The sequence below is a fragment of the Squalius cephalus genome (assembly GCF_949319135.1).
Source record: "Squalius cephalus genome assembly, chromosome: 19".
Classification (NCBI taxonomy): Eukaryota; Metazoa; Chordata; class Actinopteri; order Cypriniformes; family Leuciscidae; genus Squalius; species Squalius cephalus.
Genome location: NC_137140.1, coordinates 24,595,170 through 24,622,458, shown reverse-complemented (window position 1 = coordinate 24,622,458; position 27,289 = coordinate 24,595,170). Strand labels below are relative to the sequence as shown.

Genomic DNA, 27,289 nt, shown 5'->3' with positions numbered 1-27,289 from the left:
AAGTTCCATTTTTTTTTTAAAAAAGGGTTAATGTATTATTTTGTATTTCTTGCTAAAAGATTTATGGCAGACAGTACTGATGGGACCGAAAAAGTAATTACACTAAAGAAATGATCACAATTATAATAAAACAATAACTAAACAACCTTGGTAGTTGGGTGAATAAGTGTGTAGTGTACATTTCTCTTATTCCATATTACAGTTTATTTTTAACCATAATACTATTATAATTTGATCAGGTTGGGTTTAGTACCTTTGGCAGCCTGTTGAAATGGTAATATTAATTCAGATTTTAACAGAACCGATAAAAACAATAATATTAAGAACACGTAGAAGTACTACAACTTAACCCTGTGTAGATGGTAAACCTTTATTTTGAAAAAAATAAAGAAAAATAAAGCGACCCTCAGGTTTACAGTCTATGACTTAAACCTGCATAAAGTCTTGTAATAATTAATTGGTTATTTTTTTCCCGTTTTTTCAGCTTCCAACATAGATTTATTTATTCGAATCATAAAAATAATTTAAATTCCGTCACACGATACAAAAGAGTGCCATCTGATCTGTATACCGTAAATATACTAGACTTTTATTTTGACACTATAAACGTCCAGTGTTTGACGACGTCCTTCCGGGCGCTTTCACTCTGAACCTGCTCTGAACTTGTATGGAGCAGTTCAGTACAAACGTTGAGTGAAACGAAACCATACACGTGTTATGTTGATGCACGCAGACAGGTATATGTATTAAACATGACTGTACAACGACGAGTAATCAGTAAAAACCCAGAAAGTAGCGCCATTGAAAAGAAAATTAAGAGGTAACGTTAATGATTTTCAATTTCTGAAACTTTATGAGCTCACAATGACTTTGCCTTGCAGAAAAATAATGAGTGATGTTGTTTCAAATCCTTGTTTACGTGCAGAATACTCCCTGCATAGTGGAAAATAAATGTATTTCTCATGTTCCTTTCGTTGTGCAAACTGACAGTCAAATGAATGGATGAAAGAAATGCACACCTGACAGTCCATCATAGGCCTGTGTGTTCTTAGGCTGTATTTATGCGACCTGCGTTCTCAGGCTGTATTTATATGGTGTGTTCATTCAGGGGAAATGCGCAGAGACAGGCCTCTTCATGGAGAGGTAACTGGTCCATGCTGTTGCTGTTGATAGGAGTCACTGTGACTGGACTAGGGAGCCTGGTGTATTTCACATGGACTGATGACTTTAAACACACTTTGGTGTCAAGAGGTGAAATCCTCACTCAGCCCAGAGTGTTCACGGTGGACTGCTCTGAAGACTACAAAAAGCACAAGCTATTCCCAGGTATGTTGGTGGTTCTTCTTCCATTGACTGAGCTTCATCCCCTCAAAGTGCAGACTACATTGCAAACTTTATTGGACATTTCAGCTTTGGTTTTGGTGTGCATTTCTGGGTTTTATCAATTTAACATGCAATAACGATGATGTTATTGTGAAATTTGCATATTGAACTGCAATTGGTCTTTTTATATTTTTATCTAGGCCTATACTACATATTACCATCAAACTCTTTCTCTATTTGTATTCATATTTAATTACAATTCTATTGCTATTTGGCTAGTATGTTTTATTTTAACTGAGTTGCCTTTTTCTTTTAGAGAAAATATAATTTTATATATTATAAATAAGTAATATTTATAATATATAATATAGAAATGATGAGGAATAAAAAGTCAAATGACAGTTATAATACTTAAAACTGTCATTTAACTTTTTTCCCTCCTTGAGCAAAGTTATTACCAACACAGATCGAATGTGTCCATACCTTTCAACCATTATGTTATTGAGATTGTTTGCATATTGAACTGGAAGAGGTCTTTTGTGTACTTATCCAATCTATATTTCATTACAATAATTTTGCTACCTTGCAAGACATTTTTTATAGTTTTCAACTGTGACATTTAAAATGCATTTACATGTATTGTTACTTTTGTAGAGAAAATATAATAAATAATGTGTATTAACATATATATATATATATGATATTGTCCTTGTTAATGCAAATATCCAATCAGCCAATCACATGGCAGCAATGTAACAAAGCATTTAGGCATGTTAACATGGTCAAGACGATATGCTGAAGTTCAAACTGAGCATCAGAATCAGAAAGAAAGGTTATTTAAGTGACTTTGAACATGGCATGGTTGTTGGCATAGATAGTATATAAACTGGACGCAAAAGGTTCTGAAGGCAAAAGGTGGTCCAACCCGATACAAGCAAGGTATATCTAAAAAGTGGCCAGTTAGTGTAAAAGTCAAGAGGGGAAAGTATTTAGTATTTAAGTATTTATTTACATTTTTTACTCTTGAGCGCAGAAGTTATTCCAAAAGTTTATGAAAATACTTTGAACTAATGGGCATTGCTGTATCAGAGGAAACCTGCTCCCAAACAACTTCTAGGAGTAAACAGCTTTGCTTGAACAAAGCCAGCACCTGTGCATTCCATCGGTGTAAATCATGAAGGGAGATATTTGTTGAGGAGCCAGAGCTGTGATTGACAGTCTGAAGCTTCCCACATAGGACTCATTACCGAACCTCACACCAGCTTCAAAAAGCTCTACGCTCCACGGACAAAGCAAGCCCTGGAATTAACAAGCGTTCCCTTGGCTCTAGTTCATACCACTCTCTTTAAGACGGGTGCAAATAAACTCTGGGAAAGAGACAATATGTTCAGGAAAATATATTGTCCCAAAGCCAACCGTAGCCATTTTGCTGGTAGGTCCACTTGGATTCTACCAAGTGGCATATGAATCTATGCCAAAATACTGTATAATGTGGAATTTGATTGGACTTAGAGCCTTGTTGTGAATTGAACACCCCACTGTGAATGTTGCCTGACCAAAAGCGCTTCCTCTTTGAGAGGATGCTGGAATAAATTTCAGTCATTACGCAGTACATTTTGCAAGGCAAGCTGCCTCGCTGAATGTGTCATTGAATATGCAGTTTGAAAAGAAAATTTGGCAGAGGCATAGAGCCAGTTACTTTAATTAGTGTCATAATTAATGAATCGATATGAACGGCTAATGCATTCTGTCCTCAGGTTGCACCCCAGCAAAATGCGGCAGAGCTATTTCAGACAGTGTTGTGACTTTGGAGGAGGCACAGAAGCTTAGAAGGTACACATTCACACAGACATACATCAAAATGTGTACACTATCGCTCAATAGCTTGGGGTCAGGAAGAATCTTTAATGTTTTTGAAAGAAGTCTGTTATGCTCAACAAGGCTGCATTTATTTGGAAAAACTGTAATATTGTGAAATATTATAATTTTTAAAAAAATGTTTTTATTTTTATTTATTTTAAAATGTAGTTTATTTCTACCGAGCCCCTAAAGGGACAATGTGCTGGAAAAACTATGGGATGTGAGGAAAAAATATATTTCAATGCTTTTGTGTTCTCTAGTAAAAGTTTTGCGTACCCCCGAGAAATTTTGTTTGCTTTCAAAATATTAGCATTCCCTCGGACTTTGTTCCCTCGCAAAGTACTTAAGTTATATATTTTTTTTTTAATGAAAGTTTTGCAAATTAATGGTAAGTTTTTCGGTGGGACATTTGCAAAAACAATGCAAATGCATTTACATATAATTTTTCCTCCCATTTTTTTTTTTTTTTCATCACCATGTTCCTTTAGGGTATTCGTACATGTATGTGATGACAAAGCTGAATTTTCAGCATCATTACTCCAGTCTTCAGTGTCAAATGATCCTTCAGAAACCATTCTAATATGCTGATTTGGTGTTCGAGTAACATTTCTCAGTCTTACAAATGGTGAAAACTGTTTTGCTGCTTAATATTTTTTGTGGAAACCGTGATACTGAAAGTGTATAGAAAGTTCAAAAGAGCAGCATTTATTTGAAATGGAAATCTTTTATAATATTAAGGCGCGTTCACACCATAACTACAATGATAAAGATATAGTTCTAAAATCATTCTAGATATAAAAGAATAGCAGAGTCCACAACCACAAAGATAACGGCACCGAGAAACTATATAGTTGGAATAACTTTCAGAATAATTTTTTTCCAGCTGATGAACGATAAAAACACTGACAGCCAATCAGAATCCATCCTGCTTTAAAGAGGTTGGGAATTTAAAGCGGCAAACGACAAAACTGCAGCGTGCTTATAATAAACAGAATGATATCGTCCTGAGGTGTGGAGGCTAATATACACTGCTCAAAAAAATTAAAGGAACACTTTGAAAACACATCAGATCTCAATGGGGAAAAATATCATGCTGGATATTTATACTAATATGGACTGGGTAATGTGTTATGAACGAAAGGATGCCACATCGTTTGATGGAAATGAAAATGATCAACCAACAGAGGATTGAATTCAAAGACACCCCGGAAATCTAAGTGAGAAAATGATGCAGCAGGCTTGTCAATTTTGCTGAAATTTCATTGCAGCAACTCAGAATGGTACTCAGTAGTTTGTATGGCCCCCACGTGCTTGTATGCATGCCTGACAACGTCGGGGCATGCTCCTAATGAGACGACGGATGGTGTTCTGGGGTATTTCCTCCCAGATCTGGACCAGCGCATCACTGAGCTCCTGGACAGTCTGAGGTGCAACCAGGTGATGTCAGATGGACCGAAACACAATGTCCCAGAGGTGTTCTATTGGATGTAGGTCAGGTGAGCGTGGTGGCCCTTCAATGGTATCATTCCTTCATCCTCCAGGAACTGCCTGCATGCTCTAGTCACATGAGGCCGGGCATTGTTGTGCACCAGGAGGAACCCAGGACCCACTGCACCAGCATAGGGTCTGACAATGGATCCAAGGATTTCATCCCGATACCTAATGGCAGTCAGGGTGCCATTGTCTAGCCTGCAGAGGTCTGTGCATCCCTCCATGGATATGCCTCCCCAGATCATCACTGACCCACCACCAAACCAGTCATGCTGAACGATGTTACAGGCAGCATAACATTCTCCACGGCTTCTCCAGACCCTTTCCTGTCTGTCACGTGCTCAGGGTGAACCTGCTCTCATTTGTGAAAACCACAGGGCACCAGTGGCGGACCTGCCAATTCGGGTGTTCAATGGGAAATGCCAATCGAGCTCCCTGGTGCTGGGCAGTGAGCACAGGGCCCACTAGAGGACGTCGGGCCCTCAGGCCACCCTCATGAAGTCTGTTTCTGATTGTTTGGTCAGAGACATTCACACCAGTGGCCTGCTGGAGGTCATTTTGTAGGGCTCTGGCAGTGTTCATCATGTTCCTCCGAGTCCTCGCACAAAGGAGCAGATACCGGTCCTGCTGATGGGTTAAGGACCTTCTACGGCCCTGTCCAGCTCTCCTAGAGTAGCTGTCTGTCTTCCTGGAATCTCCTCCATGCTCTTGAGACTGTGCTGGGAGACACAGCAAACCTTCTGGCAATGGCATGTATTGATGAGCCATCCTGAAGGAGCTGGACTGCCTGCGCAACCTCTGTAGGGTCCAGGTATCGCCTCATGCTACCAGTAGTGACACTGACCCTAGCCAAATGCAAAACTGGTGAAAAACAGTCCGAAAAGATGAGTAGGGAAAAAATGTCAGTGGCCTCCACCTGTAAAACCATTCCTGTTTTGGGGGTTGTCTTACTGTTGCCCATCTAGTGCACCTGCTGTTAATTTCATTAACACTAAAGCAGCTGAAACTGATTACCAACCCCCTCTGTTACTTAACTGACCAGATCAATATCCCAGGAGTTTAACTGACTTGATGCTATTCTCTGATTAAAAAGTGTTCCCTTTATTTTTTTGAGCAGTGTAGTTATCGTTATATTTATAGTTCTCATTAGTGGTGTGAACGGGTCTTTGAAAATGTCTTTGCTTTATTTTTTGATCAATTGAATGTATCCTTAAAAAAAGAAAAGAAAAAAAATCTTAATAACTCCAAACTTTTGAATGGAAGTGTACATGCATAAATAGGTGTGTTTCCTCTAATTCCTCAGGTTAGCTGAGCGGGGGATATCACTTGCTGGCTCAGATGGTGGTGTGAGTAGAAACTCTTCATATGCTTGCATTCGTGTTTAAAAATTGCTGCATGTTGGTCTATAAAGGAAGCAGCTGCTTGAGGACACAAGAGGGCAGTACACACTATGTTTGAGACTTCAGCTGGAATTCAAAAGCAAACTTCTTTTCCATTGTGATGGCACCATATTGTTTGGTATGATTGAGTTTCTACAGGAAAGCACTTTCATTAAGAGTGCGCTTGAGAATTCACATTCAGTGGGTGGCATGTTCTGGAAGCAACTATTGTATGTTTGATGGGAACAGCGTGTGACATTGCCAGTGGTGAAATTGCATTTTACGTTCGTAACGGATTAAGCTCAACTCACCAGTTCATCACTCTGTGGCTTAATGGTAAAATACTAAAAAGATAATAATAGAAAGTACATGTGGTGTCGAGACCTGAACCATGTTGTAGAATAATGCACCAGAAACAATTTAGAATGAATATAAAATCCTTTTATGTGGAATAGTTAAGCAGCTAGAGTTTGATGTGATGTTTCTGCTATAGTGGCATGGAGTGGCGATGAACTTTTAAAAAAAATACACTTAATTGTGAAATATTATTACAATATTATTACAAATATTTATATTTCTATTTTATTCTATTTTAAATTCTATTCTATTTTATAAATATTCTATTTTAAAATGTATTTGATGGCAAAGCTGAATTTTTAGCAGCCATTAATTCAGTCTTCATTGTCACATGATCCTTCAGAAATCATTCTAATATGCTGATTGACTAATAATGAGACTAATATTTTTTTCGGGATGCTTCATGAATGGAAAGCACAAGAAAACAGCATTTATTTGAAATATAAATCTTTTGTATAGCTATTAAAGTCTTTACTGTCACTTTCTGTCAATTTAATAAAAGTATGCATTTCTTTAAAAAAATCGTACTGATCCCAAACTTTTGAATGTTGATGTTCAAGCCTTTCACGCATTGTTATGCTGGTAATATAATTTGTAATTATACATTTCATGTGTAGAAAAATGCTAAATTTAAGCATGTTCACTTGTGGTGACTTTTGAACCCCTCTTATGCAAGGACCGTGGATTACTTTTATGAGGTGTTCACTTTATTTTAACTGCAGTGGATTACACAGAGAATATCTGATACCTGTATAATGTTATATACAATGAACTTTTCAGGTAGAAACCTAGTCTGGGATCTCACCAGGCAAAGAGGCCTTTTATAGAGTGTAACCAGTGAACTAAAAGAGGGTATAAAAGAGGGTCCCGCTGAGTTTTTAACAGCAGATCAGCCCCATCATGATGATTTATGATGTGTGCGGAGACAGAGAGCAGGGAATACCAGGGCTGAGAGGAGTCCATCTGTTGACCTTACGATGAAGCATGAATAACAACAACCTCAGCGGTACAGTCCAGCACTCGGGTAGTTGCGAGCCCTCAGTGGTTGTCTTTGGAGTTGAGTCAGACCCAGAGACACTAGGGAAAGCTGGGCTTTTATAGTCAAATATTGACTGTTTCCACTTTGAAAGTGTTTCCACTGTCTTTATTCCGTTCATTTTTGTTGTGTACAGGCCTCCATCCTGGATCTTCACTCTGGGGCGCTGTCGATGGGAAAGCAGTTTGTTAATATCTATAGGTGAGTATTCTGTGTGGATTTATACGGCATCTAACAGGATGTCGTCTACAATTGAACTCCACCGACTGCTTGATCTGTTCAAATCCCAGCTCTATCAGATTTCTTGAGGTGCGTTTCATGTAAACATCAAAGTATACCCCTGTGCCCGAGGAGATGAGCAGAAATCAATGGCGGCAATGATGGGAATGACTTTCTAGCTTCGATTGTGAAAGATCGTGTCTTCATCTCTTACACCTGGAGATTTTCCTCATGTCTTTTTATGAGGTTTACACTTTGGTGCCCACACACAGGCTGGTACTGTGCTGGCAGTTAACTTGTACAGCTGGCATGTGTTGGCACGCTTGTTGTGACATTTGGTGTGTATCTATTGATGCATGCATTTTGATGTGGCGGCAGTATTTAAATGGCTGCCATCCTACAAATGTTTAAGGTGGTGTGTTTGATATTGGTCTTTTACTTATATTTCAAATCAATCCATATGCTTTTTCATCCACAGATATTTTAAGAATGAGATAAGGGATGTTTTTACAGAAGAGGATTTTGAACTATACAAGTGAGTGATGTGGAAATGTTTGAAGCATTTCTTTTGACAAAATCTATTAACGCAAATCATTCAGTTCTTTGAGTTCAGAGTCCAACATTGGTCTATTTTACTTTATTTAATTGTATTTTTTATATTTTGCTTAATTTTGAAATTAATATTTATTGTGTGTGCCTTTTCTTTTTAGCTTTGTCATTGTCACTTTAACATTTTTGATCACTGCATTGTGACTCATGTAGGTTTTAAACCATTAGCATTTTTACGACAATGTGTCAAGTCAAAAATAGTTTGCCAACCAACTAGCTGTTTAGAAAATCTGTGGTTTTTGTAATGCCTATTATGGATATGGATGGATAAAAGTACCACAAGCTGATGGCATCTATATAAAGAATTTGAATGTGCTCTGTTTTAAACCAGGGATGTTCGTGGCCGAATTCAAAAGGCGATAGCTGAGACGTTTGGTCTGGACTCCAAACAGATGTACCTCACCAAGCCCACCTTCTTCTCTTGCATCAACAGCACCTCTGCCAAAACCACTCATGATGAGTACTGGCACCCACATATCGATAAGGTAACCGGCACATCCAAGAAAACGCTTAACGTCTAGCTTTTAAATCATATCCTAGGAATGTGAAAGAACTGCTAATGTTTACTCTATGACCAGTGTTCTGAAACTGCCAATCACATTGGTTCTCTCAGAACATGGACCAAAAATATCTCCATGCGCAAGGGCTCAGATGTTTTGAACTAGTTTTAATAGGCCATATTATTACAAAGTTGACATTTATAAATAAATAACGTTTCACATCAAATTAGTTCAGTGACTTGAAATAAAGCAGAACTTAAAGATTTGCCTCACTAAACAAGTATTTATATCAAACACAAAGGGATTTGGATATGAATAATGGAACTACATTAATATTATATTCATGATGTAACGACGCATCAGCTAATTATTACAGATGTGAAATTAATTGGCACTCAACCCCAATCACTGGCGTATGGGAGATCCCCACAGCCCTGTAGTGCCCGGCTTCATGAGCCATTTATATAATAGTTGAATTTGATTTTAAAGTGGCTAATATACTTTGTATTTACACAGACTTTTAATGCTGCACAGATGTATTCTATACATGAATCACAATCACAGGGAACAATGAATCGCACACTGTAATGTTCATTTATTGATTTGCACTGAAACATGCTGATTGATGAGACATTTATGCTTTCTAAAAGACTGACTTGAAACGTTAACAAAAAATATTTCAGAACCGAACTGGCAACATAAAAAGAGTATTATTTAAGAGCGGGCTAAATTGCCCAATATAACATAACTTCTGCTTTCAGCTATATAGTTATCAGGATTCAATCGCTTTAAAGCCTTTAAGCACATGCGTAAAAAGGTATTATGTTTTAAGCCTGTAACCACCGTCCTAGATCATAGATGGAAGAGACTATTTACAGCCATTATAGGTTATTTACTTAGGAAATATGTTTTTTGATCAGGTTTTTTTTTTCCAGCTTTTTAACAGTTTTTAAGCTTTTTAACAGTTATAACACCACCTATGGCCCAAACTCCATAAGCTTGCATGCTTCTTTAGAATCGTATGTCACATATGCTCACCTAATTTCGTGGATGTTCTATGTAAATCAAACACGAAAAATACCATTTTCAGCAATATCATGTGATTTGCCATAGAAATATAGCATTTTACACCTTTCTAACAGTTATAGTGTCACCTAAGTCCCTATCTCCATAAAAACGTGCATGCCTCTTTAGAATCATATGTCGCATATGCTCACCTAATTTCGTGAATTTATGAGTCTTCGTTTAGGATTGATAGACTTTTGGGTACACTTGGCCACGGCTATTTGATAAATTACCCTGTTATAGCTATTTTTTTTTTAAAATTATTATTATTGACCTAGAGGGTCCAGAGAGTTGTTACTGCAGTTATAGAGGTTGAGCGAATCCAACCTTATGTAACAGTTGCTCAAAATTCATTGGCCGACAGCGGCCTTGTTTTTAGAAATGCGTGAATGTCCTCATAGACCATCACGGCACCTTGGACAAAGATACCACATGCCAGTTTTCAAATCATTCAGAATGACTGTTGCATTGCTATAGCTGTTTTCGTGTTTTTTAATTTGATTTTAATAAATAAAAAAATTTCACCAAGTGGCCAGTTGCTACGTCCTTTTTCACATGACCACAGACTGAGCCAAGGATTCCAATGATATAAGTGAGTCTGCGACTGACGGTTTAGGAGTTATGAGAGATTTCGTACTTTTGATCGTTGTACCGCTACCATCAGGCCGATGAGCTACCATCAGCCTTGGTTATGTTGTAGACGGGGTTGGTACTACCATCCCTCAAAGTTTTAAGACTCTACGGTCTGCCTGATCACTTTTAAAGCAGAATGTTGATCTTTGAAAATCACAACAATTCCAATAGGGTTTTAGTGCTACGTGCTTACTCGTGCATAACGAGCCCCAGGAGGGGCCAGAACTTGCGGTACGCCACAGGCTCTTTTGTTTTTAGCATATTTGAGACTATTCTCAGATTTTTCTCATGCATAAAGATGGAAGTGCTCAGCAATATATGCACCCAAATCAATGTTTGGTACAGCACGTTTAGGAACTGAATTCTTGAATCCTGAATTCTTAAGTCACCAGACTTAAAATCGCAACATTTATCGCAATAACATTGCCTTTAAAAGACATGATTTATTTTTGAAACTGTGTAATGTTCCCACATAACTTTCTAGCTGTTGAAATTAGGTCTTGAGGGGATTTAAAAACGAGTTCAAGTTCATTTATGTCTGGTCTTTAGAAGTACCTTTGATCTCGGAGTTGGTTGTGCGTTTATGAATGTGGCCATCAGATCATTTCACTTTGCAGGCGAGGTTTACGTGCTTGGCTATAACACAGAGGAATAAACTGCTTACACTGATGATAAATTGCTTTTGTGTTTTGGATTTCTTCATGTTGCATGAGAGGCAAAAAGATAAACAGATTGAGAAGGTTGTTGTAGCTTGTGGCTGCACCTATTGGTTTGTTTTTGAAATGTAATTGTCCACATTGCGTCATCATATGTCATTTGCTTATACAGTTTTACAATTCACTCGAATCAGCTCGTGTTTAGTCAGAAATGCATTACGCCAAAGTGATAATGTGCTGTGCTGGTAGGGTTTGTCCATTTGGGTTGTGGGATGATATTTTGGCATTGGTAGTAGAATAATAAAAGCAAATAAGCGTCTCAAATGCTGAATGTACTCCCTCTGCGGTAGGTGTGTGGAATATTCCTCATTAATCTGTCTCTGAAAAACCACTGGAAACAACGTGCCGTCGCCAAAATACTGCCAGTCTTAAACCCTAGATTAGATTAAAGTAGTTAAAAGTGTGATCCGACATGCAGAGAAGTGACGCCTGTGTGGTTTGGGATCACTAAAGAGATTTCCCTCATAAAGCAGAGCAGAGTTTAAAGTCCCAGGGATGCCATTAAATTCTACCACTCTTTCGTTAAGCCAGGAAATCTTAGGTTTTACTTGAGGGCTTTTTTAAAATGTTTGTATTTTTATTTTTACTTGTCTACGTTATAAAAATTGCAGCAATTAAAAATTAATTAATTAATATATTTGTCAATCAACCGAGATTAGATCAAATAATCTTCCATTACACATCACGTCATGATCCATTTGGCTCTCCCCATCCAACTAAGATTATTAAAACATCTTAATTAGTGCTTTAGGATCATGCTGAGATTTTTTTGAGGTTTTTACAGAAAAGAAATGTTCATGGGGTTTAAAATGTGCATTTTTTTAACAGGAGACTTATGGATCTTTTGACTACACATCTTTGCTCTACTTGTCCGATTATGGTTTGGAGTTTGGTGGCGGACGGTTTGTCTTCATGGACCCGAATAGCAACAGAACGGTGGAGCCACGGGCTGGTAAATACACACAATATCACACACATTGTCGGGATTTGTATAAAAGCATGAAAGTAATGCAATGTGTTCAAGCAAGATAAGGATTAAATTGTGGCTGTCAGTTTTTTTTTTTTTTATTATTAAATTGAATTTATGGTAAGATTAATTAAATTATATTCTGATTAATCAAATTAATTATGTACAGTATATGCATATGTTTAATGAGAAATTCACCAAAATGAAGATATTAATTGTTGTTGACTTGAGGTCAGGAATCGGATTCTTGTTATAAAATAAAAATGTCGATTTCTCTTATCGATTTCTTTGTGAGCATATCAGGATTTTAAACCATTCAAATGCGAGACGACTCCCGCACTGTTTTCAGAGCTGCAGGCATATGTAACTATATTGGATCTTTGCAACTCTTAAAGTGATAGCAGCCTAATATTCCTGCTGCCATCTCTATAATAACACTAATCAAACAACAAAAGACAGAGAAAATTCACTCGTTCTTGACTGAATAACTTTTCTAACTATATTTTTAATGTATATTTTATTTATAAAGTGCAGCGTTATTTTACATTTGATTACAGTTTCTGTACCTGAATACTTGAAAATCTTAAAAAAAGTTTTATTTCAATCATATCTTCGTTCAGTTGTATCTATTTGTTGCGATTGCTTATTTTTTTATTTGTTCTTTTTTAATTACTGAGTGTTTACTTGTCTTTAATAATGCTTGAAATGTATATTAGTTAGATATTTTTAAACCACAGGAAAACGTTTTGTGATCTGTTGAGGCCGTTAAATTTCAAATTATTGGCAAAATAATTCAGATTATTATCTTTTTAAAATAATTATTTGTACTTATATTAATAGGTTAAATAGGCTGGTAATTGATGGCGTCATTTAACTTTTTTGCAAAGAATAATTCTATTTCAAATAAATGTTTTTTATTTTAACATTTTATTCATCAACAAATCCTGGACAAAAATGCAACATTTAATAGAACTGTTTTCAACTCTGATGATGATAATACTCAGATGACACTGGTAGCTGCAAATTATGTAAATTATACTTTAAAATATATTTAAATAGAAATCGTTATTTAAAATTATAATAATATTACTGTTTTTTTTTTTTTGTTTTTTTTTTACATTGACTTACATAAATGCTGTCTTGGTGGGCATAAAATACTTCTTTCAAAAACATTAAAAAAATCGTAAGCCCAAGCCCAAACCTGTGAATGGCAGGGTATGTTAATATAAATTAAAAATATTTAATATATGTGTATGAAAATGCTTAAAGCTTGTTGGATTTACATTTAATGCCCACTGGGAATTTATTTCATTTCTGTGCTCCTGAGTATTCAAATGACCTCTTGCTAGACAAGGTGTTACGTCTGCTTAAATTAAGATCAGTCACGCTCTGCCTGGTAACTGTGCCTAATGTGGCATATAATGTGCAATGTAGAATGATAGTTCTGTATAACATGGTAAGTTTCCAGTCTTTGAATTCTATTGGGAGGGGGAACTGCAACTTAAAGTCGCAATAAGTGTACTTCCTGTAGAAAGACACAATGGTTAAGTACTAAAACCAGTTGATAATAAATCTGTCATGAAGATACACTGCTGGTAGTGTGTATAAACTTTGAGGTTATTAAATTGGCATGGCTGAGGTTCTTTCGCACACTGGAGTCCATTTACTGAATCATGTAAATGGTTCTGTATTTGCATTGAAGTGCGAAAGGATAAGCAATAATTATCACTTTTTGGAGACCACCATGAATTAATATGGAATTTCGCTGTGCCTCTCTCCTCCATTGCAATGATTACAGCCACACTCCAAAACCTCTTTATGACTTGTTTTACATATCTTTTGCATGGACTAATTGTTTTGTTTTCTCAGCCTGGCATTTTGATAAGGTCCCATGATGACGCCATCCATGAATAGCTGCCTGATTATTTGGTCTGCACGGAGAAGCTTTTATTTTGACTCGTGCCTGTGAATTCATTTACACTTACGCTCTTTATTAGAATCTGTCACTTTTGAGTGGATAATGTTTGCTATTTTCCAAGGTGCACTCGGTGGCGTCTTACAATGATGACAGAAACTGTCAGGCTCCTTCCTTTAAAATAGTGGTTCTCAGCGTGGGCATTCAGATAAGGGACCTGGATAATGGATAAGGGGCGCTGGCCCATAAAAGGTTGAGAACCACTACTTTAAAATCTGCCCCCACATATCCCCACTGGGCCGGTTAGAGGTGTTTTGCCATGCAGCGTGACATTTGATCATGGAGTGCTCTCTGAACCCATTAAAGATTGATGGCAGGTGATAGAAGATGGCAGGTGACTGCAGATAAGAGATATGCTTTTGTACGTGCATGTACAAGGGTTAAACAAAAATAATGTAATTTAGGCTACAGGAAAAAAAACAAAGATTGCCATTATCTTTTTATTCTCTATATACTCTAGGTTGTATATTGTATAGTGTAACGTTATATAAGTTGTGTTCAGCAGTGATTAGTACAAGTGAAAATGGGTTAAAATGGTACAAGATGGTAAAATGGGTTATTTGTCAGACTTCTAAAAAGGATGATTATGGGAACCCGTTTAGCAGGAGCGTTTGCAACCTTTTAAGAACAACAGTTTTGTACACAAAGCATGGCAAGACTTGCTTTGGCGAAAACCATTAAACACTAAGAAAGATTGTGTCCAAACAACACAGAGCTACTACAGAAAAAGTGTATCCCTAAATGCACTGCACTTCACCTTTTTTTAAAAATAAAAAATACATACAATTTTAATTGTAATTCTTTATTCATAAATAATGCGTTTATGAACATGCGTTAAAAGGTTAATGCGTTAAAAGGTTAAAGGTTAATGCGAATAATGCGTTTTTTTTTACCTTAGCAAGTACGTTGCTGAGAATTTTTTGGTTTGTTTTGGCAACTAATATTTGCACATTCAACTTATTTTTTCATGTATTGTGTAACTTTTATTTAAAAATGTGTGATTATTTGTTTCCGTGCAGATAAGTTCACCACATTCGCTAAATTAAACTTGCAACGTGATTTATTTTATTATTATTTTTCAGTCAACAGTCTTTTCTTCCTTGTGAGAAATACAACAGAAACAAATGATAAAACACAATACTGACCTGTTAAAGGAATTTGAATATAGCTCAGATCATTTGATTTTGGGTGAGAAATGCACACAGTTTGAGACATTAAGATCTCCAGTCAAGTCTTAGAGAAACATTAAAGAGATATAATTTGTGTTTTTTATTTCCTGTAGAGCAGTACTGGTGCTGGCATTAATATGTGTGCGTGTTTATGTGAGTGATCAGGCATTATTTGTTTACATTTATATATACAGTTGGTGGTACAACATGTACCTGTCAAAGCTTGACAAACAGGAAATTAAGGCAGACAGGGCTGAAGAGTTGGAAGCACATTAGGGTAGTGATCTTTCATCATTCACAGTAATCTAACAAATCATGCACAATGCTATCCTGTCAGTTTTAGCACATTATGAGCTCACTGATATCTAACGTGTGTGCAAGTGTGAAGAGCAAACAACATTAGCTTATTTAATATAGGTACAGTAAGTATGGCATTCTATCTCTGTCTCTTTCTCTCTGACTTCACACCATAGAGAACTTTTAGAAGCCAACATCCATGAAAGAGCCACAATTGCTAAAACTTTAATCTCAGACTCCAATACTAAAATTTGGAAAAGATGGTGCCATTAATAATCATAAAACCTGGACAGCTGGAGCACCAAGATGAACTTCAACATCTGCTGTGTCCAGCTTAATCACCTGCCTTGAATATCACTTAACCAATGTGAGCAATTTTAGAGAAGCAGATTCCTTCCAGATTTTAGAGAAGAGTGAGAAGCAGATTCCCCCTCCAATATCTCTGAAGCAACTGGTTATGCTCTGATGGATGACATGTCACTGAAAACTATGCAAAAAGTAGCATTAATCTATTCTAAGTAGATTTGTAAGCTGTGTTATTGGCAAATTGTGGTGAAACACAATGAATAAAAATCGTTTCAAAAGTTTCCCAGGTGTTGACATTATATATATATATATAATATAATATCAGTGTCACTGATCTGATGTTCTAGGCTTAAAATACCCTTTTTAATGCATTATTCATCAGACCCCAGTGTTTTTAGCTCTGGATTTCTCACTCCCGTTGTGCCCCGTCTCCAGCAAGGGGGATGATTTTTGAATGCCTGCCTCCAGTTTTAAATGAATTGAGATACAGTTCGTTAGATGTAGCAGGTGGAACGTGTTCCTGTTCACTGGGTGGCAGAAGCAGTATGCTCTGTTGGTGCGTTGATTATACATCAGGTGTGGCTGATGAGCCCTGATCTTCACTACGGTAATTATTACTCTGATGGATAACTCTGTCAAACAGGCTGTAATTATAACTAGACTGACAATCAACCTCCCTCTTCCATGATGGATGTGAGGAGAGATATTGACCTGTTGAGATACACAGTGCTTAACACGGGGGAGGAGGACAGAGGTGAGAAGGGGGATGCTGATACATGCATAAGGAGAGTGTGAAAGATGACGTCATATTTTAAGATGAGATTGGATGGGGGGAAAGCACTATTTTTGGCACACTGGGAAAATTGACGCCTGCCGCTGGATGAATCCTGTGGGATCACAGCTGCATCTCTTGATTTGAAAGTCACAGAGGAGCAACGTGCTCTTGGCCCAGTGAGTGCGGTTAGAGCCAGCTGAGGAGTTTAAAGGAGGCAACAGGTGCATTTTTATTGTCAGGTGGAAAAACAAAGGCCTTTTTTTTTTTTTCTTATATCTGTGGTGGCAGACGAAAAGAAATGGTTGCAGTTTAAGATGTGTTTTGAAGTGCAAATGTAGGGATGCTTTTTTTAAAAGCAGAAGTGGTGAGATACTGTCATGTTATGACTTTATAGTATGCATCTAAAGGTTTTAACATTAACTATAGTTTCTCTTATATCAATTTTTGCATTTAACCTATTGATTCCAATAATAAGTTCTTTAATTTAAGGCAAGTCAGTTCATATGTGCGACCAGAACTATTTGTCATGATTAAGCTTCAAAAACATTTTAAAAAGGAATAATATCTGACAACATGCAGACACATCAATTTCTGCATTGTATTGAGAAAAAATGTTTCTGGAATAAATGTAACCAAACTAGAAATAGAAACTATTTTCACCAAGAAAATAGACTAGCTCATAAGTAGCTTTTTTTCCTAATTGGTGTGGAGAAAATATTCTTATTAAACTCCTCTCCATGGAAACACATTCATTGTTCACATCATTAAAAACTCTGAAATAATTGCCATTTTATTGTTTCCCTGTGAACCAAGTTAAATGACAACATGCTGACAAACCATGTGCTCTTCTCTGAGCTTTTCATGCTTAATTTGTTGATTTTGTTAAATTTCTAAATCACTGAACCTGGTGTTTTTAGCCAGTTTCTCTCTTTCTTGATATCATTTCTCTTCTCATTTTCATGCAAACACTGTAATCAGGACTTAAAATTTCCAAGCCTAATACTCTAGATGTCCTTAGGTGTTTTGCAGGTTTTGTGGCATTATACACTTTCCTTCAGAAACGTTTCATTTTCTTAAACATGTAGCATCATTGTATCATTTTAATGAGATTCAATGTAACTTTTACAATAAAAAATGGTCAACGAGGGTCAGAATAAAGCAGACACAACGGAGGTCATTTGCATAAATATCCTGTTTAGCAAATGTCTCCTTGTGCATCCTCAGTTGAAGTGTACAGAATTAGACTTGGCTAATTAGCATTGAGGCAGCATGCGGTTATAGTAATATCCGTCCAGCTTCAATCTGCATGGTTTACTGTGAAATCTAACATTTTATGGAGGAATGTTTTTATTAAAAATGTGTCAGTCTGTAAATGCTGTAAATCTCAATAATAGCACCATAAGAAAATAATTTATGTACTGGATCAATTAATTGAAATTTGTTCAATTAATAATCGAGAATCAATAATGAGATGTAGATAAACTGTATTGATTTATAAAACAATTTTCCCATTTTGACAGAACTGATTTATAACAATTTATGCAAGAACTGACCTTTTCAAGAATTTGTAGAGGTGACATAAATACAATTTGATTCTCTAAAAATAATCAAATCTTGTTTTGTGTTGATTCACAAAAAAGAACCGGCACACGGCTCATAAGAGTAAATCGTCTCATCTGTATCAGTGTTCCGTGCAAAAAAGGTGTCAAGTCTCTAAAGGTGTCCCACAAGGGTCTGTTTTGGGACCCATTTTATTTTCTTTGTAATATCTGTTATAACATTCCCAATGCTAGGCATCATCTTTATGCTTATGATACTGCCATTTGTTGTTGTGCTTTACAAGCACTTCAGTACTTGCAATCAGTGTTTGATATTGTACAGATACGTCTATGTCAACTTAAAGTGGTTAAAAATACAGATAAAACCAAATGAATGATATTTTCAAATTCCAAAGCTCTACCAAGGAATCTTTCTGATATTACATCCTCCCAGTACCAGGGAACAAACATAGAATGTGTTGCAAGTTCTAAGTACTTGAGTATTTTTTTTGATAGTCATTTATCTTTTAAGCTTCATATTGATGAATTCATTTCTAAACTTAAGCTTAATATTTTTTTTATTATTATTCTTTCAGAAACAGAACTTTATTTTCTTTCACTGCAAGGAAATATTTGGTGTCTGCAACCTCTTTACCACTATTGGACTTTAGAGATCTGTTTCATATGAATGCCCAGTACACTATCTAAAAAAACTTCTGGATATTGTTTTTCCACAGTGCTTTACGTTGTATTAGTAGTTGTAGCTATCAAACTCGTCGCTGCATTTTATATGATAAGTCTTGAGTTACAATCTCTGTATCCAAACTCCTTATTTGTGTCTGTTTATCTAATACAAATGCATGCTATAATCTTGATTCAAATGACCTGTTTTACCTCAAAGTTCCTCAGGTCCGAACTGATCTTCGAAAATTGGATTTTAAATCTAATGCTTCTGTTGCTTGGAATAATTTACAAAACAACTTAAAGCTGACCATGCTTCCATCACTGAAAGGGTTTAAGTTACTTTTATTAGATTGTGTTTTATCCCCTGGTAAATTCAGGACTGAACCTGTTGAATAGTGCATTACAAAGTCATACTTTGACACTCATATATCATGCTTGTTTTTATCAACCATTTTCTCCACTTTCGCATATATTGCGTCTTCCTTCCATCCTTTTCCATTACAGAATTCAAATTGCATTGCCTAATACTTCCAATTAACTCTGGCTTTCTTTCAGCTTGCAGGATCTATGTTGCATTATGGATATTCCTCCAGCAGTGCGGTTGAACATACAGCATTTATTCATGGAATTTTACACATGCATTTCCACTTTTAAAAGTCGGTTTTTCAAAAAACATGAACATTTAATGAGATTCTGTTCAACTGTCATGATAAATAATGGTCTACAAAGGCCAGTACCAGGCAGACATAATGAAGGTAATTTACATAAAAATCAAGTTTAGCAAAGGCCTCCTTTCTGCTTCTTAAAAATGTAGTGTCTTAAAATGAATTTAACAATCCAACCAAGCAAAATTAGCATGTTTTAGTAATTATCCCCAGCACCAACTGTGAGGCTTTGGAACCTTTTTCCATCAGCACTCAGATTTACTGTGAACATGAAATGCAACGATAATTGTCAAACACAAACATTTAAATTCAGATACAACTTAAAACTACTTTTTAATCATGAGGGGGGAAAAGTCTGTAGAAAATCCTTAGAGTTCGAACATCATGATTGACTTTAGCCTGATGTTAGCATTCTTCATGTGCAGTTTTTCCGCATATCACTTCAACATTTTTTCCTGTTTCTCTCTGTCATCGTCCCTCTCCTTTCATCTCCTGCAGGTCGAGTATCTTTCTTCTCATCCGGTTCTGAGAACCTCCACCATGTGGAGAAGGTCGTTTGGGGCACACGATACGCCATTACGGTGTCCTTCACATGTGACCCCGATTATGCCATTGATGACCCCTCCCTGCCGTAGGATCCACCTGGCTCAAAGGGACGGATGAGTGACAGGAAACCTAGGGGAAACAAAGGAAAATGCTGAAACGCTCTCATCTGGCACTTTCAACAGTCAGGTTCATGGCATAAAAGAAAAACCCTTATTGTCCCATTAGAAAAATGTTTGGGATTTTCTGTGCTCGAATGGGTATTGTCTATCTTTATGTTTTTAATTTAAGAGGTGTTTTCAGGAGATTTACTTGAACTGCTGTCATTTTGAAGACACACATCTTTTGGGTTTGGAAGGTGCTTCTTTACAATTGAACTCTCTCTTTCCTGGCTGTGCTTCACTCTTTAAAATCTTTTATATTATTATAGTTAAATCACTGTCTAGACAGGCAACACAAATGGGATGATTAAACAGGTGTATGTAATGAAAACAAGGAGCTGGGAACCCGATTGTCAAAGATCTCTGCTTATGTCACAACTGAAAAGAAAGTTCTTTGTAGAATTGCTTTCAAAAACTGCATATGCTTCTAATGAAATATCAGCATATCAGATAACCAAAAGAACATTTTATTCCTTCACACGTGTCTTTCTACTTGAATGAAAGTTTTAAAAGAGAACTTTTTTGATATCTTTGATAATGAGTGTGTTGTAATATTCAAGGAGAGAAAGTTGACTTAATATGTCTGTATGAAATGTTGTATTGTGTATCTGATGAGCTTTTGGAAACACATTCCCTCCTTCAAGTGTGTTAGATTTAATTACACTGACATCATGTGGTCATTCAGCCAATCACAACACGCTTGTTTTGAGCTAATTGGCGTCTCGGTTTACAGACCCAATGCCCAAAACTGGATGCTTTCACCTCTGTTGTGTGAGTTGAAGTAAGATTTGAAACAGAAGTTTGTTACTTCTCTCATGTAAAGCATAGGTAACTATTAAAATCTTCTCAATAGTATGTTTTTCAGACCTTATGCTATGAATCTGTCAACACCTGTGGTGAATTTGAATGAATAACGAAGCAAAACTTAGCATGTTTACCTAGAATTTTAGACACATTCTGAATCCGCTTGTACATTAAAATGCACGCATCAGCTTTATTATAATAGGAAGAGCAGGCTCTTTAGGCTCCTTGTTTTTCCAAGTCTCCTCATATGTGATGATTCATGAATTTTGGCTGATGCTTAATTTGCTGTTCCTGTTGCAGCACCAATATTTTAATTGGATAACTCTCTTGGTTAGTAATGCCCCTTTTTCAGTTGCTAATTCATTCATGCTTTAGCTACTGTAAGGCTGAATATTAACAAGTGTTCAAAGACTCTTAATAAAATGGTCGTTTTAGGTTTATGCAAAACAAGTCAGTTTTGTCAACAGCAATCACAGTCTTGTGTGTCAGGGCAGATCCCCTCAGTGACTAGGCTGAACTGTTGATTTATTGCCACTGTATACAATCGACTGAAATACAATCCGTCCATATCTTGTGGCGTTGCATATTTATCCATGATGAGCTGCATTTGCATGAGATGATGTGCTTCATGCGTATAAATGTGCTTGTTTTGAAATGTACTGCGTTTTTTAAAATAAGTCTCTAATGCACATCAAGGCTGCATTTATTCAAATAATGGTTTTAAATAATGGTAATCTTGTAAAATGCTATTACACATTGTTTTCTATTTGAATATATTTTAAAATTAAATTTATTCTGGTGAAGGCAGAGCTGAGTTTACAGCATTATTACTCCAGTCTTCAGTGCCACATGATCGTTCAGAAATCATTTTAATATGCTGATTTGCTGCTCAAGAAACATTTCTTATTAATAATGTTGAAGACAGTTGTGCTGCTTAATACTTTTGAGGAAACATATTTTTCAGGATTCTTTGAATAAAAGTGTTATTTTCATAAATATTACTGACAGAATTTGTAATGCTATAAATAGACATTTTGGCTTCAGGTAGATGGATTTATGCAAGTGTAGGAGTGTCTTACAGTATGTGCTAATTTTTGTATAGTAGTGCATTAGTCCTATTCTAAGATATTGTAATCATTTTAAAACCTTTTTCATGTTTTTAGGATCTGTGTTAATCTCATTACATTCTTACATGTGTAATATAGTCCTGAAGCTAAAATGTTGCCTGATTATTGGCAGCTGCTTCGATGTCAAGACGGATTATTAAACTGGTATGTAAATCACAGCTGATAAGCATGCCTTTTGGAAGAGAGGGTTTTCCAGTAGGTGTTACGGTTTTAAAGAACAGATGTTGCTAATTAAATGATGAGACAAAACAAATGGAGGACACATTCGAGCTTGTAGTTCGACCACAAGCAATTCGCAAGAAAGTCTGGATAGATGGCTACAGTAACACAAGCTTCCCTCTGGCGATACAACATTCCTCACCGTTTACTCTTAAGTCATGCAATTTCCTATGACTACCCACTTGAAGAGCCCAACAATAACACGCAAGGCGAGATTGTGATTTATTTAATTTCTTGACTGATAAATACAAAAGGAAATATGAAACGTTTGACTGGCGCCCTCAATCTTCGGTTGTGTAATTTATTATTAAAGGGGGCTTTGTTTAATATGAGTGCTTTCTCTAAAGTGTCATTAAGTAAAGTGATATGCTCTCTCTTGACATCAGGCTCAGTTCTTCCACTTTTGTGCTAAACTTTCCATGATAAACCATGTTCGGCATGTTTTGCCAGCACGAGGCTTGGCACTTTGAGCTGCTCAAGAAACTGCTTATATGACCCTGGTCTGAGCGTCATCCCACTCTTGAGTTTGATGACTGCATGAAAGCGTCAGGCCCCAGTTGTATGGCTTCAGTTCTTTTGTCTCCAGAGAAATGGTGACTGAGAGAATCAATTTTATCCTTCCACATCCTTGGATCTGCCAGATATAGATGGAGTGGGTGAATATGTCCCCACTTTACACAATTGAAAGACCGTTGAATCCTTCCTGACATTGAGAACCAAAATAGAACAATGCAGGATTTCGTTCTCTTAGCCATCCAAATGGATTATCTGCAACTGGCTTGCTGTTTAATCTTGATATTATTGATCTGAAAAACCATTATGAATTTCCTTTATATATATATGAAGACTTCAGATGCAAAAGCCTCTAAGTGCCATCTGAAATTTTCTTCTACAATGAGCATTTTTATCAAGCTCGTATATTTAGGTTCAGTAATTTCACTTTAATGACAATTAATAGGTCATTTTCATTGCCATTAAAGTGAAATAACTGAACATTAACATAAAAGCTTGATAAAAAAGATAATTTTAGAATATTGTGTGTAAAGCGTCACTGCTGCCTCCTGCTACACTTTTCTATATCAGTGTTTCCCATACATATGCTAGACTCATTGACTGTTCCTCAAGCACTAATGTATTATGCTCAGAGTTCAAATATATGAATATGCACAGGCCAATTTAGCCTTAAGCGGCAAATGCCACCATATGGATTGTGAGCTGGGAAAGCAATTTGTAGATAATTTTAGCCCAGATCGTCTGTTGATTCATTTCTTAGTGTGCAAGCACAGCTGAATGGACTACTGATGAGTGTGCTTAGTATTAGTGCACTAATGTCTCAGATTAGTGGACCATTTGTTGATTGGCTATGTGGAATCTCACTGCGAGTTGGTATCTTTGTAAGAAATGATAGTGTCATTGTGTATTATTGCAATGATATGGACCCAATGATATATGTAAGTGTAGGTTCATTAAACATATTTATTTATTTTTTGTAGAGTTGTACACTGGTTTTCCCCCCAAACTAGATTTAAAACCTTGTCATCCACTTAATTACAACTCTATGAAAGATAATGCAACATTTCTGTGATAAGACACAGCATTTTGACTTACCAGAAATATGTGGGAAACGTTACTCTTGGCACAATAAACTTTATTAATAGTTCTGAAAGCATGCATTTTTATCTGGACTGTGAATGTAGCAATATTTCTATTTCTATTTTTTTTAGTAATGAGTGATTATGCCAGTAGTGTGTTGGCTATATATGTATGATAGGTGTATATAGCCTTATGTTATCTTCACATGCTTGTCGAAAGATCCTTCTTCCCACATCTGCAGTTGTAATTACAAATGTAACATTCAAGTGCAAGAAAATCTGCTTGTTGTTTATGAGAATTGGTCAGATTTATCATTTAATCTCAGCAGGGCGTTACACACTTCTTTTACAGTATGTGCACTTGCATGTACTTATATTACCCAGTACTTTCTTAGGGAAGTACACTATAAGGAAACTACATGGGTTAAGGTTAGGTTTAGCTAGGTTCAGGGTTAGTATTTATTACCCAGTTATTGTAATTACTTTAGTAAGTAGGCTACATGGGGAAAAGGACTGTAAAATAAAGTGATACCCAACAGGGGTATCTCTTAGGCCTTGAAATCAAGACAGTCCTGCTTTTGGATGTCACTTTTCTGAACATGTTTCCATCTAAAAGTCAAAGGATGTGGCATTAGTGCACTGGATAAATTAGGTCCAAGCTAAAGTGGAAAATATGAATGAGTTGGTTGTTTTGTGAATGGAGGGGGAGGGGGAGGGAGGGGATTCTCAGCATTTATCTGCAAAATTGTTCATCGTTCATTGTTCATCGTTCAAATAAGGTTATGGCCTTGATCAGTTTTTAAGTGGGTATGAGTTCGCTTGTTGCTAAAATGGAATGCTTAAAAATAAATGATTTGCTTCTGAATAATAATAATAAATGGTGTGTTAAAAATGTATTTTGTATAAAAATTGGTGTGCCTATTGAGGACATAGTTTTATTGATTTTAACACATTTTATAGCCTATGCTATATAAAGGGACACGAGGGAAAAAAATGTTAATCTGTTTTCATATATTATTTAAAGATGGAATTGAGGTTTGTGAATATCACTGTACAGGGCACAGTAAAGTTCACTTAACTGAAGAATCATGCTTACCTTTACACGAACGGGTTAAGCTTTACAATCTCTTCACTGCATCACCTTTAACTGCGCCATGACAAGCGTCTCAGAGTTGAACTCAAACTGATTACTGGATGACGCAGACTTTCCCAAAGAGTACAAGCTCGGTGGGCGCTTTTTAAACGATGACGTGTAGCGGTAAAAACTCTTGTGGCGGTTTTTAAGATACTCTCGATAATTCTTGGTCAGGAGCGTGTACAGAAACGGATTGATGCAGCTGTTGCTGTAGGTCAGACTCGCCACGAGATAATTGATGCTCGTGTGCGTGTTTGAGGCTAAACTGAAGGGCTTGTGGTACAGGGGGACAAGTTGCCAAATCCAAAAGGGCAGAAAACACGCCCAGAACACGAGCACGATCGTGAAAATCATTATCAAAACTTTCTGTTTTGGCGAGCGCTTGCTGCTCTTATTAACAGCCGACGCCTTTTGAGATTCCAGGTACGTCTTGGCTAGTCGGGTGTACAAGTAACCAATTACAAGCCCTGGCGCCATTATGCTCGTGCAGAACAGGACAGTCAGGTACAATTTATACGCCTGGGGTGCCCAGGTGGGCGCGCACATCCTTTTCACCCCTCCATCTGCGGTTGTTTTTGTAGTCTGGCTAACCATGACCATCATGGGAAGAGTTAGGACGAGGGACAAAATCCAAACGCCCCACGCCATGGCTTTTCTGTAGCTTTTGGAGCGTTTCACAGTATCCAATGGTTTAGTCACTGCCAGGTATCGCTCCATGCACATCACTGTCAGAGTAAAGATGCTCGCGTGCATAGTTAACAGGTCCAGACTAAGCAGTATCTTGCAGCCCACATCCCCAAAGTACCAGTCCTTCAGAAAGTACGTGCACACCACGAAAGGAATCGTGGAGAGGTAAAGAAGATCCGCGAGCGCCAGGTTGATGATGGAGATGTACATGGAAGTGGCGAAGCGTATGGAATGACACATAACTACCAGCGTGTAGACGTTTCCCGAAACTCCAACGATGTAAACCACCGACAGCAGCGTCCCGAAAGTCGATGTTATCACAAGCTCGTCCACCGAACCGGAGTTGCTACGGGACGGACCGCTGACACTGCCAGACTTGTTGTGATTCATTTCGCTCGCGGTGAATGCGGAGCTCTGCGCGGGAACATTATGCCAGGTGCGCCAGACCCCACACACACTGTTTGGATATTTGACAGATGTGTCTGAGCGCACTCGCCGGTGTCCGTTGCTCCTGACGTCAAACCGTCGCTCCGCACTTGCCTTTTGGCCACTAAATGTTTTCGAAGAAAGTTTAGAGACAACGTGCATTTATTTACAGTTTTTGGTTGTCTTTTACTAAGATTCCCCTCACTATATCAGGAAACAAACACCTAGTAAAAAAAAAAAAAGGTGCATAATATAAATAAAAATGCAAAAGCCATATGATGTTACGCACCCAATTAACGTTGACATTTCAAGTGTTTTAATGACTGCTTTACAGACAAGTTTTTTTTTTTTTTTTTTTTTTTTTTTTTTAAAGAGAGACTACCTTCTTATACTGGTGTGAAATATAGGTTATTTTTTAAACATTTTTCTCATCTGCATTTGCGTGTTGCAATTTGCAAACGACGTTAACCCCATTATCACAGTGCATCTGACCTTGGGTTAGTCCCACAGGGATCTGCAGTGTTCTCATAAACCCTTACTGTGAAAGTCAGGACTGCAGACTAAAAAATGACTGTAGTCATTGGCTGCAAAAGTGAAACATTTTAGAGACAAATTACCCGTTTTTTTATTTCTTTTTTCTTTTTTTACAGAATCACAAAAAAAGATGATGTTTCTCAAAACGCGTACAACACCATCACAGATGTGAGTTAATGTCAAACACTAATAGTTCCGTTGTTACGGTGAGTTGTAACAGGCTGGGGATAGAAATTGCTGAAGTAAGATCCACACAATCTAAATGTATGCAAGAATATTTTTGAAGAACAAAGAATAATCAGTTTTGAATAAAGTGAACAATTTAAAGTTACAAAAACATTGTATTGTATTTAGGATTTTATATTTAGCACAAAAACAATTGCTGACTGTGTGTGTTTGTCTGTATGTTGCCACCTATTTTATGTGAATTTTGGGATATCACTTAAAAAGCGCTGGATGGAAACGCAGAGATGCACATACATTCTATAAATGTGCAC

The 27,289-nt window shown here is 36.9% G+C and overlaps 2 protein-coding genes across 2 annotated transcripts; one reads left to right on the top strand and one right to left on the bottom strand.

Annotated features, from left to right (window-relative positions):
* Positions 1-612: 612 nt before the first annotated feature.
* Positions 613-20,317, top strand: ogfod3 (2-oxoglutarate and iron dependent oxygenase domain containing 3). Its single transcript, XM_079851913.1, has 9 exons — positions 613-820; positions 1,109-1,326; positions 3,081-3,156; positions 5,978-6,020; positions 7,583-7,647; positions 8,144-8,200; positions 8,606-8,759; positions 12,017-12,140; positions 20,063-20,317. The coding sequence occupies exons 1-9, from the start codon at positions 753-755 to the stop codon at positions 20,197-20,199; spliced, it is 942 nt and encodes a 313-aa protein (XP_079708039.1). The 5' UTR covers positions 613-752; the 3' UTR covers positions 20,200-20,317.
* On the bottom strand, positions 20,163-26,279 carry LOC307147279 (urotensin-2 receptor). Its single transcript, XM_079851916.1, has 2 exons — positions 25,107-26,279; positions 20,163-20,239 (listed from the first exon to the last, which is right to left on the bottom strand). Exon 1 carries the CDS (start codon positions 26,220-26,222, stop codon positions 25,140-25,142), a length of 1,083 nt encoding a protein of 360 aa, XP_079708042.1. The 5' UTR covers positions 26,223-26,279; the 3' UTR covers positions 20,163-20,239; positions 25,107-25,139.
* Positions 26,280-27,289: the final 1,010 nt, after the last annotated feature.